Source organism: Stylophora pistillata, chromosome 12, assembly GCF_964205215.1.
Source record: "Stylophora pistillata chromosome 12, jaStyPist1.2, whole genome shotgun sequence".
Lineage (NCBI taxonomy): Eukaryota > Metazoa > Cnidaria > Anthozoa > Scleractinia > Pocilloporidae > Stylophora > Stylophora pistillata.
In genome coordinates, this window is record NC_142530.1 from 3,842,026 (window position 1) to 3,858,870 (window position 16,845).

Consider the following 16,845-nt stretch of genomic DNA (forward strand, 5'->3'; position numbering starts at 1 on the left):
AGTAAAGCTCGTTTTAAAAGGCTGGAGTGGTCCCATGGTAGTCTCAGTTGTGATGAAACTCAGAACTTTTCGAGAAAAAATTCAACGAAAACAAACAAAAAAGTGAAGAGGCAGTGATCCATCGAAAAATTTCTGTTCAGAAGATAACGATATCACCTGGAAATGACCCTGCGTAAGGTGAATTAGACGGGAAAGAACTCGAAACTGCATGATTTAATTATGGCACACATAGTTTTTTTTTTTTATCTACAGTCGTGTGTGAGATTATACTTATACCGCTGATGGAAAAATAAAAAAACGAAAGAAAAGCATCTAACAGAGAAGGCTAGAGCTTCTACAAACAATTTACTTAGTTAAAAACTTGTATTTTGTAGGGTGAGCTAAGTTCTATTCCATTTTACGCACAGTGCAGAAGTTGGGTTACATTGGCAAACAATTCTTCCGACAAGGAGGTTATGGCATTCGAGGACAAGTCCCTTAAGATAAATTGGAAATTGGAATAAGTCTTGAAATCATTATAAATCCAGGTTTGAATGATTTTGCTAGATTTCATCACAGAGGAAAACCGTATACCCTATAAAGTATGATAATGGTTAGACTTGCAATGCTTAAAGCTAGAGTGAAAGAGGAGAAAACGCTTAAATGTTGTAAACGCTCCGTCTTGTAGAATTAATTTCTCCTTTTTTCATTTTAAAACTTAAAAGATGTTATTGGAAAGTATGAAGACTTTAAAACTGACAGGCATTCAAGTGTAATTTTTTATACAAAATGTCGAACTAAAGTGACCTTTTCTTCTCTTTTAAAATGAAGAGGAATAAGAAGCCTGTTCTGACTATGACATACCAGAGACTTATTATAATTGACTTGTCTAGTGGCGTGAAAAGAACACGTATATCTTCACGGATAGTCTACATTTATTGTATTTCGCTTACAGGCTCCGCAAGTTTGCTAAGTCAGCAAACAGCCCTTCTGGTAAAGAGGCTATATCGTTTGAATCCAAATCCTTGTGAAAACATCAATTTGTAAATCTAAGAGAAAAGTCTCACACGAAGTCCGCAGCTTTATGACAAAGTGGCATTCACATAGATAACATAATCTTGGAATTTGTTCCAAAGTATCGATTTTCATGAAATGAATGATCAGAAAACATTTGTCCAGCAAGATTGCCGTGTGTCGAAAATGAAAAAAATGTCGCGATAATTTGAAATACACACCCGTTATTTCTAGTTCCAATATGAAATTTAAATCAAGGTAAAAGGAAAAAATTCGTTCGTAGACTTTGTTTGTTTCATGGTACGCACAGCCTGATCAGGTTGATTAGGTTGGCAAACAATCCTTTTGGTAAAGAGATGATAGCGTTTGAAGACAAGTCCCTGTGAAAAAAATAACAATTCTTTAAAGAGCGAACGACGTTTTACTACAGGATAGTTGAGTGGAAAGACGAAAACCAAAATATTGACACCTTTCCTACAACAAGTTCCACGGTGAACTTCAAGCAAGAGTACCAATTGCAAGTGTAGATTTAATCAAGTAAAAGAATATGTTTTACGCACAGTCTATAAAGGCTGGTAAGCTTGCCAAACAATCCTTCTGGTAGAGAGGTGATATCATTGGAAGACAAGATTATGTGGATAAATAATTATACAAACACACAAAAGCTTTAAATTTAATAGTGGGGGAGGGGTAGGGGGAGAGAAAGCGTTGATACTGAGAATAAATACATCCAGCTCCAACAAAAAAAAATACAGACCTAAGGATAAAGACAACATTTGGCGCATAAACTCAGTACGTTTCATAGAGAGGAGAGGTAAAAGCGTTTGAAGATAAGTCCCCGTGAAAACATTACAAATAATTTATGGACCAAGCCGATTTTTTGTTTGTTTCCTTCTGTTTGATTTATTTTCTTATTTGTTTAGTTTCTTGTCTTTCTTTTTTTTTGTGCTTTTTTTTTCGTTTCTTTTCCTCAGGGAGATCTGAAAGGGAAGAAAATTACAGCACAAAATTTGATGGACAGTTGGTGGCGTTGGTTATTATTACATCTAGTTCCAAGATGAAATCTAAAGAAAGGGAAGATCTCAGCATGTTTAAACTACGTACAGTTTACACAGACAAATTGTTCATCGAATAAACACAGTTACTCTATTACAGAGCAGTTGATTGGAAATACGATAGCAGTTCAGCATGATATTTGACAAGGAGGTAATGGCATTTAAATCTAGACACAATGACTTCACCTACCGACAGAATATTGATTTGGACAAAAGCATAAAGGAAAGATTTCGTACAGCAAGCTTTGCAGATTTCCTGGTACGCACAGTTTAGAAAGGCTGGTTAGGTTAGCAAACAATCCACCTGGTAGAGACTTGATGCCATTGGTAGACAAGTTTCTGTGGAAATATTAAATTATTTTTAAGAAGCACATGCGCAGAGGGTTTTAATACAATCCTTGCAAACGTAACTTGATCAATGGTTAGTTCGAATAGAAGGTTAGGAAATAAACATTTCCTGGCTGAAGAGTAACCTACCTAAATGCATCTTAAAGTAACAATGGTAGAGAAGAATTTTCCATGCACAAGAGGAATTTCTTGTGAATTAATATTCAATAGAAGTAACCCACTTGAAATCACCAATTTTATCATGTTGATTTTAAAATTTCGTGGTAACTATACATTTGCCGTGTTTTCTCCGGTAGTAATGACTAATTAGCAACCTACGATTCACTTATTCTGGTTCTAAACAAAAATGATATTCAGCTTTCTTTCTGGCCATAAACTGTCAAGACAATGTTTTTTATATCTTTTCTATGCAGACGAATAGGATGCATTCTAAAAATTATAAGACTTCATAGAATGATATACTACAATTAAATAACGGAATGCACAATCAGCGTCTTTTTTGTTGTTGTTGTTTTGTTTTATTTTTTGAATAAAACATAAGACCACTGAGCAGCCTATCTTGTTATAAACAATGTAGAGACATTTCTACGCCTCGAAGTCTGGTATCCGGTTAATTCATACCTATTGCAGGATGGACAACCTTATTTTTCAACGTTTCTTAAGTGTCCTTTTGAAAATAGCGTAGGATAATCAATGTTGCACTTGTCAATCGCTTGTCGCAAAGTTTGCCATTAAGATATTGAAAAAAAGTCACGATTAACGGAACAAGTCAGAACAAGTGGTATAGAAAAAATATCTTGGTAGTTGGCACTCCTCGCTAGGAGTAAAGAGAAAAAAACAGTAATATCATGAAAGACATAAAGAGACTGTCAGGTTTGAAATGTTTAGTAAGACAATCATACAGTTTTTCAGTCGTTGAAGGAATGCATTTGCTGAGATGCGTAATCGTAATATTTGAGCAAAAGAGATTATTCCCGTGAGAGGCGCTCCACTCTGAATAACAAGATGGTCCGCAATCTGAGGACAAAATAAATAAATAAATTGAAAAAAATCTTTTATTCAGAAAAAGGTTAGATGAGAGCAGAGGTGTGTGAGAACTCCATTCACCTAGATGGCACCCACGCAAAGAAATCCGAACTCGATTACTGGCTTTAATTCAAGGAATGGGGAAAAGGAGATTAGGGATAACTACCAAAGTATTCAACATATATTTGCTTAGGTCATATTTAGTTGGCTTTTCGGGAAGCTAAAGGGGGAGGAATTCGTGCAGAAACTGGGTTTGATCTTCGCCAAGCGTATCAGAATATGGTGTAAATAGCTATTAAAACAGGTGTCTGTTCCTTTTGTAAAAGTCTTAAAAACTGGTGTTGGCACTAAATCACCCACCAGCGTCAATCGTGATATACATCTACTTTAAGATGAAGATGTATGATACAGCCAGTGGTGACATCTCACGCAGCTCAGCATTTTCCTTTCCCAAACGCATTGCGCGTGGCGGAAATAAATTGTAGAAATCAGAAAAAAAATGGAACAGTTGTTGCGAAAACGCAAGATATGAAATTAATAGATCGATACTGACCAAGAAAAATCACAGTGAACGTTCGCAAGTTAAATCCATGCTTGCTGGTGAATAGCCAAGTATAGTTTCCTTCTTCATAGAACTGGATATTCACAGACTTTTTTGTTGTGTTTACCAATACTGTGGACTCTTTCAGTATTACTGTGTTCAAACGAAGGTCTCCTCGCACTGAAAACGTCACTTTGTAACCTGGAAGGGTTTGCACAACAGCTGGCACCGACGCGTTGAGAGGATCTTGAATAAAATACAATGTAACGGTATAATAAGTAACAAAGCTAGTTGTTGACCACTAAATGAGTCAACATTAACTAGTTGTATAAATATTTAACAAATGGTAAACACCACAGCGTACACTATTGAGTTATGGATGCACGCGGGAGGTTGCTAAGCACTCAAGAAGCGTAAGAGTGGCTCTCGGCTATCGCCTCGAGCGACTCTAGCTTCTTGAGTGCTTAGAAAACCTCCCAAGTGCATCCATAACTCAATAGTGTACGCTGTGGTGTTTACCATTTGTTTTATAACATAACATTGATACATTGTAGCTGAAGAGTTCCCTTTAATTTTTACGCGACCAGAAAAAAAACAAGCGCGCGCGGAAAAATAGTCTTTGCATTTGCTCACGTCAGCAGCGTACACCCATGGGCAAATGAGGGACGCTAAATTGACCAATCAGAGCGCGCGCTTTACTTTAGTTATGTTATAAACTCATTTGTCTCACGATACAGTCACTCTCGATATTGAATGAGACGTGTAGCAATCTTCAAGGTCTTAAAAAGCTAGCGATTTATTTGTTCTGGCTCTTCTGTGACGCTGCATGCGTGATCTGCCTGACTAAGTGGAAGAATTCACCAAGCTTGTGTTACAATTGTTACTTTCGGTGATGGGGAGCTTCGTCTGTACCTTGTACTCACGCTAATGATCAGCATAATCACGATCATCGTCACCAGCATCGATCATCACCATCATCGTCGTTATCGTCGTCGTCATCTTTATCATCATTATTTTTATTATTACCATTATCATCATTACTATTATCTTAATTAGAATTATTTATCATTAATGTTATTAATGCGAAAAACCGCTTAATCGCAGTTGTCTTCCTTTGTCACAGTCTTTTTACATTTTACAAATCGTAACAAGGAAAGCTTTCTTGTTTCTATTGTTGAGATGATCAAGAGCCCAACAGTGCCCCACCACGGAAGTCGGAGACCAACCGAATGCGAAATGCGTGTAAATTTTTGCATCGGAAAACGGTGCCAGCCTTTAAGGAAAAATAAGCTCCCAAATTAGAAATTCTTTGTTCTTGTAATTGTTATTCATACTCGTCCGTGCAGAGGAACAGCTAGAAGTTGAAGGCCGTGGGTTCTTCTAGAGCTTCGGCAAGCTCAGCTGGGAAGTACGGTCCAATCAGGCGGCCGGTAGACGCGTGTTCCTGCCATGCTCTAATGGTGTTGTCGAGGGCCATGTGTGCTGCCGGGGAATCCCCCTCCACGGTCGAGCTGCCATCAAGAAACGCTTCGTTGTGGAAGAAAAAACAAAAAAAAACAAAAAAAACATCAGCGAGGGTACCCCACTGACTTGGAGTTCTGGTGACTTTTGTTAGTAGATTCTCAGTTGTTTGTTTTGATTTGTTTTGTTTTGTTTTTCTGGTTGTTCGTATACGTAACGAGTTTTTCCTTGTTTAAAATCCATGAACCCTTCCGTTCCCACGATGTCTGTGAACTGAACAATTCTTATGGTGTCAATGAGGAGGATTTCTATTCTTAGATTTATTTTAGAATGACGTCGCTGATCAACAGATTGTTATTATTACTATCACTAGTACCATTGTCATCGTCATGACAGTATCATTATCATTGTTGTTATCACGGTCGTCACTGGAGTGAAAGGGTTTATTCTCATTCCAGAAACGCAATAGTTTGACCGTCAATCGTCAAATAATCAAGCCAAGTTAGCCCTCAAATGTCTCAGATATCCTTCATTAAGAACTAAACGATTGCCTTAACCCTTTGACTCCATGAGGAGATTTACATGCGACTTCTCCCTATAATATCCATACATTATCCAGTTAACTGGTGGTGAGAATACTACAATTTATCAGGCAGGTCCAAGAGGTTTCCTTGATTGAACACCAAATTCTCGTGACCAATTGACAAGTGTGACGATATTTCGTTTGTTTTACATGAGGAGTTGTTAGCTGAGATATAAGTGTGTAGCCCGGATGAAAGCTAGCCTCCTACGCAGACGTTCTTTAGGCTCGTCACGCAATCTTCCTCCCCCACAAACGTCTGCTGAAGCGAACGAGCACATTCCTTTCCCTTTGTTCAAACAGATCAGACGGAGAGCACGTGGAGATCACCGAAGAGCCAACTGGCGCTTGGTTATTGTTAAATAGAAAGCCAATCATAAGCTGTGATAGAACAATCCTCAAGAGTGGGTTTAATTTTCTGGCATTTCTTATTACTCATGGAAAACGGATCTCAAAACCTTGCTTCAGAAACTCCAAAAAAAACCGTCGAAAAGAACTGTTTTCTATGCAGTTTTCCGTTAATCCCGCAGGCGAGAAAAGGGTGTTTGGTAAGAGTGGATATTGCATACTTAATTGAATGCGCTGTGCAAACAGATTTGAGTGTGTTTTCTTGCAGCGACCCGTTCGTCTGCAATAAGTGCTACCAGCGGTTACTTCGTTTTAGAAAAGCTAAAACAAATCTGCGCGATCCATTCAGGATGAGATAAAGGAAGACTTTAAGAAAGTAACAAATAGAACGAAACGCTTACGTCGAAATTCCGCTGAAAAGGATGGGGTCATTGAGAACATTGACGTGCTGATCGAACCTACAACAACTTTACATGTGCAGCAACGATCTGCAGCGAAATCTCTGAAATTTGAACAATCCCCTACCACTTCTACTTCTTCTAACGCCGAAAAGGATCGAACAATAGGCGAAAGTTATGGTATACTTGGTGGAAGCACTTGGCCAAATGTACAGGAAACACCGTCAACAAGAGAAAATTCATCAAAGTTCAAAGTTCGTTGCCTTGATCGGGAAGTGCGCTGTGATTGGTCTAATTAAACAACCCATTCGTTTCAGCAGACGTTCGTGGGGGAGGAAGATTGCGTGACGAGCCCAAAAAACGTCTGCGTATGAGGCTAGATGAAAGCGTGTTCAGTTTTTATTCTATTAAAGTTGTCTTCACGTATCGAGTGTTTGTTCCTCGCTGTCTTCGTTGAGTTCACCCGGCGTTTCCGACAAAGTTACAACCGAGGAAATGTGTAGCAGTTAGAGGGGAGAATTAACAATCAGATCTTGGGAGTCCAGGGCTTACTTGGGGTCCATTTCTGTGGTAACAGTTCATAAATAAAATAATAATAAATAATAATAAAATCTTTATTACCGTGTCAATGTATTTAGCTCATAGAGCTAATTGGGGACACCTACTTACTAAATTAATAAAAAAAAGCTATGTACAGTATCATAATAATTAACAATACAGCCGATAAACTATGCATTAAAATTTTAAAATATTTAGAAATATCAACAGTGTTCAGATAACATAAAAATACTTGTACCATGCAGATAAAAAAAAAAAAAAAAAAAAAAAAAATCACGTGCTGCAAAGATTGCAGCAGTTGCCACTGTCTTCCACTAGGCTGACCAGGTCAACTCTACGGATTCTAGTTTTAAAGATACTAAGGCTTGGTAGTTCACGCATACCATTTTCTAATTTGGACCAAATATATGGTCCTTGATACCTTAGTGTGTGTTTACCATAGCGTATAGTGTTAAATCGTGGTATTTCAAAGTCACTATTCCTAAGGTTATAACGAGTACCCTTTCGAGTAAATATCTCAGATATGTAGCTGGGTACTAGATCGTTCTTTACTTTATACATTAGTGTTGCTATGTCCTGTAAGCGTCTATTATGAAGCGTAGGTAACTTAGCACGCTTAAGAAGTTCCTCATATGTCTCTGTTGTTGTTTTGAAGACCGCACGCAGGGCTCGCTCTTGGATGCGTTCGATTTTGCGCCCATCTGAAGATTTACAAAAGTTCCAGACTAAATGACAGTATGTTAAATGTGGCATTATAGCTGTTTTATACAGTATGAGCTTAGCTTGGCATGGTATTAGGTTACGCAAGCGCATGAGGACTCCTACTTTCTGGCTGGCTTTAGTGCATATTTCGCTAATGTGTTGTGTAAAGTTAAGGTTCTTGTCTATATTTACTCCTAATAGCTTGATTTCTTCAGTTTTCCTTATCACGTCATTGGCGATGGTGAGAACGCTGCCCTTCTTATCTGCATCTATGTTTCTTGGGTTAATCGTAAGAGACTGAAACTTATCTGGATTTGCCAAGAGGAAGTTGTCCCTATACCATAACAGTGCTTGTTGACCCTGAGTCACTAGAGTAGATTCGACTTCTTCATAGGTTTTTCCTGTCACATATAATTGGTGGTCATCAGCATAGAGTGTAAGGTTTGAGTCAGGGATATGAAATGCCATATCATTTTGGAACATGTTCCAGAGGAGAGGGCCAAATGACGATCCTTGAGGACAACCACGTTCCATAATTCTCCATTCACTCGTGTGGCCATTTATTTTTACTCTGTTTAGCCTGCTATCAAAAAATGATCTAATCAGTTCAAGTGAACTGCTATTAAAACCGTAGGCATCCAGCTTTTTTAGAGTGAGTGGATGGCTTAACGAGTCAAATGCTTTACTCATGTCAGCAGATAATATTGTTACCAGCTCTTTTCTGTCCACTGCAGACCTCCAGTCTTCAATCAACATCAGCAGGGTTGTCTCACAGCTGTGTTGTTTTCTATAAGCTGTCATCCTGTGGTACAGAGCAGGGTCATAAAGTCTGGTCACTTGTTTGCTTAGTAAATGTTCAAAAATCTTGTCCACACATATAAGTGAAGTGATTGGACGATAGTTCGATTTGTCTTGTCTGTCTCCCTTTTTAAATACAGGGGTCAAAAGCTTTGACGTATCACAAAAATACATTGATGTAAGTCCTCTAACTTCTAATGGCGAGTTAAACTGGTTGGCGACTTCTAGCGTTGTTCGTTATCTTCCAAAGACCCAAGTTCCGCGCTTGCGGCAAACGGCAAAACTAAGACTTTCGTTTGTGTCCCACGATGACATCTGCTGTTGCTGTAGTATGATCACTCCAATGTTTGGGTCGCGATTTTCCATTCAGATTGTATCGCCGCCTTCCACACCTTCACCACAAAGAGTGAAACTTAGAGCTCCGCTGTCTTCACAGAGGATACAATCCACGGTTTATCCATCTTTCGCGTGTCAAGCTGGGTTTTCAGTAAGTTACTGCCAACCATACCACGAACTTCACCTTGTAAATCATCAAGAGGGAGAAGCAAACCCAGACTACAAGAAAAGGACCTGACTGGGTTTTTGCGCCACTCTTTGTAACACGCGTGCAAAAAAGTCAAATATTGAACTGAAGTAGAGATTAAAATCAAATAGAGTCATTTAGGAAGATTATGTATAGGATTGATACGTTCCTTAAACCATTCTTATATTAATGTACTACCTTTTCTGTGGTGCTATGTGGCAACATTCCGCGCCAGTGTTTGCCTTTTTTCTAAATTCTTTTTCGTTAAAGTAATGTGTTAGTAAAAAAATGTTAATCACTTATTCTACTTTTCAAGCGTTTAACAACTCCTCATTCAATATCCCGGAAAAAATGGCATTAAACTTACCAATGTTTTACCCTTAAAAATTTGAAATAGTCCTGATTAATAGATATACTCCTCTCCTTAAGGCGTGCGACGAAACATAACGTCACATAACGTCACTTGGCTAGTTTTGAATTTAACATTAAGTACACTCCATGCACAGACACACCACACTAAGTATTTGAAATTATTAATTTTTGACTTGAAACGAACAAAATCTACGAGAGTTATGGATAAAGCTCTGAAAATTGCACATCTGAATTACTGTGATCTTGGTCTGAATATCTCAATAACGTTACATAACTGAATGTCAATCAACTCATTTCTGGTATTGTTTTAGCATTAACATTGAATTTAACTTTATTGAGATATCCAGACCGAGAAATAATCTGAAAACGCAATTTTCAGAGCTTTATTATTTCATAACTCACTTAGATTTTGTTAGTTTCAAGCCACCTTGAACTATTAACCCTGAACACATAGTGGTCTCCTTCTGCTCCATGTAAGGGTAAAAAGTTAGGATAAAACTACTATCATATCAACCAGCAAAGCTCATTTTCTTCATATCCTTTCATTCACAAATGCAAGTGACTCCTAAGGGTGACCAGAAACCATCTACACAACCAGTCAATTTGCCCAGTGCCCGACCCTTAATGAAACCCCTGTTGTCTGAAAAGGATAAAAAGACTGGAAAACGGAATTGCTATTCCTGGATGCTTTCTTGCTAGAACATCTAGCCAAGCAATTGTCACAGAATTTTAAAATGGGATCTTTTGAACAGTGCACTGACGGCGACATAGCAGTTGAGAGATTGAGAAGAAGACCAATTTTTAGTAGTGAGGCTTTGTACTCTGACAGTGTCATTATTGAAACAGAACAGGGATGTTTATTATATATTAAGGGCGCTTATTGGAATGAGGGAGGTACACAATAGGGGCGCTTATTAGAATAGGGGCCCTTATTAACAAAATCCAATTCGAGGGGACATTTATTAGAGAGGGTGCACTTGTTTGAAGGGGGGCTGTAAATCAAATCATTTCCTTAGGTCTAAAATTACCTCCTTTTCATCCATGAAGTCATTATCCAACATAAAGTCTATGAATAGCTTTCCAGCTCTTTTAGAATTCTGACGTCTCTTTCTCTAACAAGTTTCTGCATCTCTGGTTGAGCCGAAAATAATGAGAAAATAGACTCTCAAGAGTATGAATTTCCACAGAATAAAAAGGAATAATTGAGCTTACACAAAAACCATGCCAAAAATATACTAGTAAACAGTAGATCCTTTCACTTCAAGGGGCAACCAAATCAGAATTTCTCCTTATCATATCAACACATTTTCAAGCAAAAAGGTAACAAGAGAGAAAAATTTCATCTAGAAAATATGATTTGATTCCCACTAAATTCTATGAGCTCAAATTATTCAGAAGGCATATGGCTGACATGGATCAAAGAGTTAAAACATGGAGAGAGAAAGGGAAAAATCACCCAGGTTGCCTTTAGGATATCATGCAAATGGATTAATTAACCCTTTTATAACTTAACATCAAATGTTCTCTGTACATTTCTCTTTGTCGCAGGGCTGACAAGGAGAATTTGTTTAAGAATCAAGAATTGCATAAGTTGATCATGTCCTTCATCCTTGTGATCTAAATGTGTGATTCAGGGGTGATGTTGTAAGGGGAGATTACAGGTCACTCTTAGTGAGACTTAATTGACTCTGAGTCACTTTATCCTGCTTTCCTTTCCTCTCTTAGGGGTCATAGGGTTAATCGTAATAATTTAAAAGCAAAACATTTTTCATACACATGTATGCAGCTGACATTAGACTAGATACCAGTAATATTGTGTTTGTACCTTTTTGAAAATTTTTCTCTCTGTCACTATCTGGACCAGGAGGAGGTGATGTGAGACGTTCTTCCATCTCATTCCAGCACTACGAAGAATATTAACTCTTTATCACAACTTCAAACCTTTACAATATGTATTAATTCAAGTTTCTCAAGGGACCTTTTTCACTATAACTGGAATTGAAAGTGTTAGGTTTGCTGACAGCAGATGAGTGTAAGGGAGGTGACTGTGAACTTGGTGGTGCAAATGGCTGGATCTGAGTGCAGACACAGCAGTAAAGATAAAGAATCCGATTCTACCAATGCATCTGCCAATGTATCAGCCAACTTTCGGCCGACGTGCTGGCCTTATGAAGAAAAAAAAACTGATGCATCTGTGGGGAGCAGGGATGGCGCAGCGGTGAGAGCACTCGCCTCCCACTACTGTGGCCTGTCGAGTTAGATTCCCGGACCTGGTTTCACATGTGGGTTGAGTTTGTTGTTGTTTCTTGTTCTTGCTCCAAGGGTTTTTCTCCAGGTCCTCAGGTTTTCCTCCCTCTGCAAAAACCAACATTCCAAATTCCAATTCAATCTGGAAACAGTGGACAAGAAGAGCCACCAAGTGGAATGTCCATTGCTAAATTATTATTGTTATTATTATTATCATTATTGTCTGTGGTGTGTGGACAACCATGTGAGTGGTATTTGAAAAGGCATTCTTGCATTACTAATCGGGGGGACCCATGTAAGTGGTATTTGAAAAGGCATCCTCACATTACTAATCGGGGGGAAAATTTTTCATGCACATACCAAATACAGACTAAAAGGAGTGCATGGAGAAGGAGCGGTGGGTAAGTGAGTGTTTGATGCAGTGTGATGTGATCAGATTTAATTTTAACAGGGAACTGTAAATTTTCACTATCCTCAAGTGCAGTAAGTAAAGTTATGACCTCTTCCTAATTTCACTCCATCAATCTACCTTGCTTCAAGTTTATCTAGTAAGCCAAAATTACATTGAGTCACTATGAAACACAAAGTTCTGCTGATAAAGTTTCATTTTTTTTTTCTACCTATGCTGTCTAACAGCATACTACACAAAAAGAAAAAACAAAATCTTACCACATCATACATTGCAGCTAACTCGTCAACCTCCTTTTTTTCCATAAATGAATGGCCCATTCCTGCGACAGATATAGCTTTAATTGCCATGGCAATCATACTTTTCCACAAAGGAATATGTTCTTGAAGACCACCTTTAGCGAACTTGTCAGCTGTTTCTTTAGCAATCTATAAATGAATGAAAGATTCTCTAAAATTTATTAAATTTCATAACATCACTCTCAGATTTCTATTTTTTTATAGCTTTCCTAACAGTTCTCTCTTATCCATCTACATCACTGAGAGAGGCACTGCAAGATCCAAATGTCTTGCTCATGAAATAACCATTTACACCCTTACTGCATCAGTATGCATATTCTCCATACTGTTCTCTATACATTTCATATGGTATTTACCAGGAGATTTTGTTAGACATTTAAGAATAAACACTAGCGAGAAAAACACACAACGTTTCGATGACTCCATGTCATCATTCTCAAGTGAGAAGAGAATAAAAATGAATAGTTAATTTATACCGTACGAAGGTGGCAAACGTAAAAAGTTTAAAATATTTAAAATATTTAAATAAATAATTGCGCGTGTTAAGTTCATAAATGTAAACTATTAAATAAATAGTTTCGCGCGTATGGAATCCGATTGTTTGTTCAAAGAGGGCTTCATCTTCTTTATGAAAAGCATTTCATGAACTAAACAGTCCAGTTTCCCGGTGCACTTTTTAAGTACGGTATAAATTAACTATTCATTTTTATTCTCTTCTCACTTGAGAATGATGACATGGAGTAATCGAAACGTTGTGTGTTTTTCTCGCTAGTGTTTATTCTTAAATTTACCAGGAGAATTTGTCAAAGAATGAAGAGCTTCTCTAGTTGGTGATCATTTCCTTTACTCCCATAACCTTATTATTGTGGTCACCACGACTGAGTCCCAACCGCCTGTTTGTATTGTCTTCACCTGTATTGAATCTGCCAAAGCCAGATGCCCCCTTGCTCCAAACCTTGATGAAACCCCTGAGTAATGTGGTTAAAAAACCCTAGATGGGTCATTGTACATTCTTAGGCATGTCTCCATGCAGGCATGTTCCAGTCATTTACTCACCCATCCTGATCCCTGAAAGGAGAAAAGTCTTGCACAGAAATGTGAGTACTAATCAAATTACTTACTCTAGGTCTGAAGGTTCCTCTCCTGGAATCGATAGGCCTTTTGATGAACCCCTCTGTAATGAAAAATGGGAAATATTTTCATAAAGAGGAATTAATTCCCAAAGACAACAAAAATACTGTAAGACAGGTCTTCACAGGCTAATCTAGCCCTTGAGTAAAATGTTCCGGCTGAAAAACTGCTGAGGGTAGCAGAGGCTCTATATGTAATGCACGATTAAGCCCAAAATGAATAAGTGATACACAAATTGTACTGAAGGGCAAGGTAAGGTGAGATTTGAAGTTTTCGCTTTTGTCAGATATGTCATGTGTGAAATACTCTTTAAAGTACATGTGCTGTGTGAGCTTTTAAAAAAAATGGTGTGTGAAATGGGATGAGGACCTCCCCTTCCCACTTTGCTACCTCTGGATATGAATATGAATATTTATTACACAACTCGGGAAGTCAGAGGGCCAATAACTAAAATCAACCAATCAAAATGGTCTATTGCCGGTCAATATTCTCTCAGTATTGGACCGGCCGGGCACTGTCCCGAATGGTCCCCAATGATACCGCACTTGTGTCCCTTTGAACTTCAGTCGTGTAATAAATTAATCTCTTATTAACCGGTCAAGCTTACTTGGGACCGTACTGGTAGAATATCGGCCCTTGTTTTTTTTTGTATGGACTGAGCTGCGCTCGGTCCATACTGTCAAGACCCTGGGCCGATATTCTCCCACTACGGCCCTCGCGCTTGGTTAATAAGATATAATTATGTCTTACTCCACTCTCAATGGGACAGACAGGTTTCCTCTGCTTATAAGACAAAAAAATCAGTGCCCTGTTATTTGAAATAACTGGTTTTCCTAAGAAGTGGTATTCAGGTGAGTGGTGCATAATTTCTGCTTTCCAAATTCTTCACTTACCCTTAAGAATCAGAAAGGATAAGAAAATTCCAACTTCTTATCATAATTCAGATAAAAAAGGACAATGTTTCTTTATATCCCCAGTCCAGGGCAGGATTTCTACACTTCCTTGTTTTTAACTCCCAATTCCACGCAAAATACTTCGCTTTGTTAACCAATCAGAAAGCGAGATTTTATTCAATTATGCGATCCAAAAACAAATCAAAGCCGTAGTCCCAAAGGCAATGTAATCCACTGTTTTCTCCATTGTTTTCTTTATTCGAGAACTGTATGCATAATGAAGTAAAGTCTTAGCAACTGCAAATCGAGCAAAGGTCAAATTTGTAAGAGCATTCCAAAATTTTGATACATACCCCTTAACACGTGTAGCTGTGAATATTGATCGACAGATGGCTTTGGAATTCATATACAAGAGATAATAATTAAATTCTCCCCACGTGTATACACTAATTTTCAGGCACAGCCCTTACAACGCAAAAGAAATGTTCTAGGGGGAAATCGTGTAATTGTTAGAATTAAGGAAATAAATAATTCCACGCGCGCTGTCCAACATAAGCGACGAAAACTTGTCATACTTACAAAGTCAAACATGAACAAAAGGACAATCAAGCAACCAAAGACCATCACCACTGCAAATACACCCAAATCGTTCACAGATATATGAGAAGGAAACATCTTTTCGGTTGTACAATGCTAATGCAGTGTCATTTAGTCAATTTCTGCCCTCCTTACACCTCTGTACAGCTCCAGAGCATCTTCTCGAGAGCTGATAATCTGCCGCCCCGGTCTTTTTCAAGGCTCACTTTGCGAGGAGTCTGGATAAGAGGAATATCCCCAATTAAAAGACCCATCGGGGAGGGGGTGAGAGGAAGGAAAGGGTACTTGGGCAAATCTTACTCGGAAAAATTGAGCAAAAAACTGAAAACAATCAATGATTCTCTAAATTTACATAAACTGCGTAAACGTGTATCAGTTTATTGAACGAGGAATTGATACAAGAACTTATCACGCGATATTTGTACTCCACAAATATCCGCGAAATTCGCCCGCACCGAAATAACAATTTGCCGCGTTGGATGATAAATCTCTTATTAGACGTTTTGTTGTGTAGTATGGTCTACTATCGCTGATTATTTTTTACTTGTTGTTTGTATTTTGACTCACCCTATGGTCTCGTCCGAAATACGGCACAACTGGTTAAAAATACTCAGCGATACTACACAACAAAACGTCTATAAGATATACATATCTATATATATATCATCAGCTCGAACGAGGAGATCTGTTATTCTTTTTTCTTTTTTGTTACCAGCGGCGAAGTGATGGGCCCTCGAAACGAATTGAACCGAAAAGTCTGAAGAATTCTTAATTGAACTCATGATAATTGACATCGTCTTGAATAACTTTATCGATTACTTGCGTATAAAATCCAACCAGCTTCAAACATCTGTGAAGGATGCGTTCGTATACGTGTGAATAAGTTAGAAAATGTTTCTTCGTGTTGGTAAATACGACTGCACCGCGTCGGCCATGGAAAAAAACTCGAACATAACACTGAGATCAATTACATGCCTAACACGCGCACGTCTTGTTTCAGAGACGCATCTGCCTTGATAGCGTATGATATTCGGGGTTTTCTGTTTCGAACAGGGAAAGGCGAGGTGTATTATATAGTTTTGTATTATGTAGTTTTGTCATAATTAGCTTGCATATGTACAGTGTGAACACTTAATGATAACTGCAGAACTTGAAAAAGCGGCGGATATAATTGAAGCACTTAAGTCAAGTTGACTTGTGATTACTTCGGCGTTGCTCCTACGCCGTTATAACTACAAATAGAATATACAAAAAAGTCACTTGACGCGGTAATTTGTTACAAACTTAATCGAAGATATTTTAGTATTAAAACCAAAAAGGAAACTTAGAGCAACTCACTCAAGCTGGACCGCACTGCTATACAGTTATGAATTTTATGTGGGTTTAATGAAAAAATTGAACAGTTACTAGGTAAAACAGCCTGGCTCGTTGGAATGATGATACGCGCCTCCATATTTGCTAGTCGATATTTCATCTTTTCTTAAACTTTTTTTTCATAAAGCAACTAGGAAGTAATGCCGTTCCTGGCAGACGGGTGATAGTAGAACGCATATAACCATGCAAAAA

The 16,845-nt window shown here is 38.1% G+C and overlaps 1 protein-coding gene and 1 long non-coding RNA gene across 4 annotated transcripts; both read right to left on the reverse strand.

Moving 5' to 3' along the window:
• Positions 1 to 523: 523 nt before the first annotated feature.
• LOC148718450 (uncharacterized) lies at positions 524 to 4,962 on the reverse strand. Its single transcript, XM_088741547.1, has 5 exons — positions 4,908 to 4,962; positions 3,976 to 4,209; positions 3,299 to 3,413; positions 2,239 to 2,387; positions 524 to 1,373 (listed from the first exon to the last, which is right to left on the reverse strand). The coding sequence occupies exons 1-5, from the start codon at positions 4,960 to 4,962 to the stop codon at positions 1,318 to 1,320; spliced, it is 609 nt and encodes a 202-aa protein (XP_088597673.1). The 3' UTR covers positions 524 to 1,317.
• Positions 4,079 to 15,486, reverse strand: LOC111343544 (uncharacterized). 3 transcript variants are annotated; one of them, XR_015994249.1, is made up of 6 exons: positions 15,262 to 15,486; positions 13,780 to 13,832; positions 12,620 to 12,787; positions 11,529 to 12,058; positions 10,732 to 10,834; positions 4,079 to 4,209 (listed from the first exon to the last, which is right to left on the reverse strand). It is a non-coding gene; the product is annotated as an uncharacterized LOC111343544 (long non-coding RNA). The 3 variants fall into 3 exon arrangements; XR_015994250.1 differs by lacking the exon at positions 4,079 to 4,209 and adding an exon at positions 4,400 to 5,490; XR_015994248.1 differs by lacking the exon at positions 4,079 to 4,209 and having other exon boundaries at positions 7,344 to 10,834.
• Positions 15,487 to 16,845: the final 1,359 nt, after the last annotated feature.

Coding starts and splice junctions, on each gene's coding strand:
- LOC148718450 (XM_088741547.1), bottom strand. CDS start 4,962: ATGACGACGACGATAACGACGATGATGGTGATGATCGATGCTGGTGAC. Junction 4,210..4,907: donor CGATGCTGGTGACGATGATC/GTGATTATGCTG, acceptor ATTTTATTCAAG/ATCCTCTCAACGCGTCGGTG. Junction 1,374..2,238: donor TCCAAATCAATATTCTGTCG/GTAGGTGAAGTC, acceptor TTTTTTTCACAG/GGACTTGTCTTCAAACGCTA.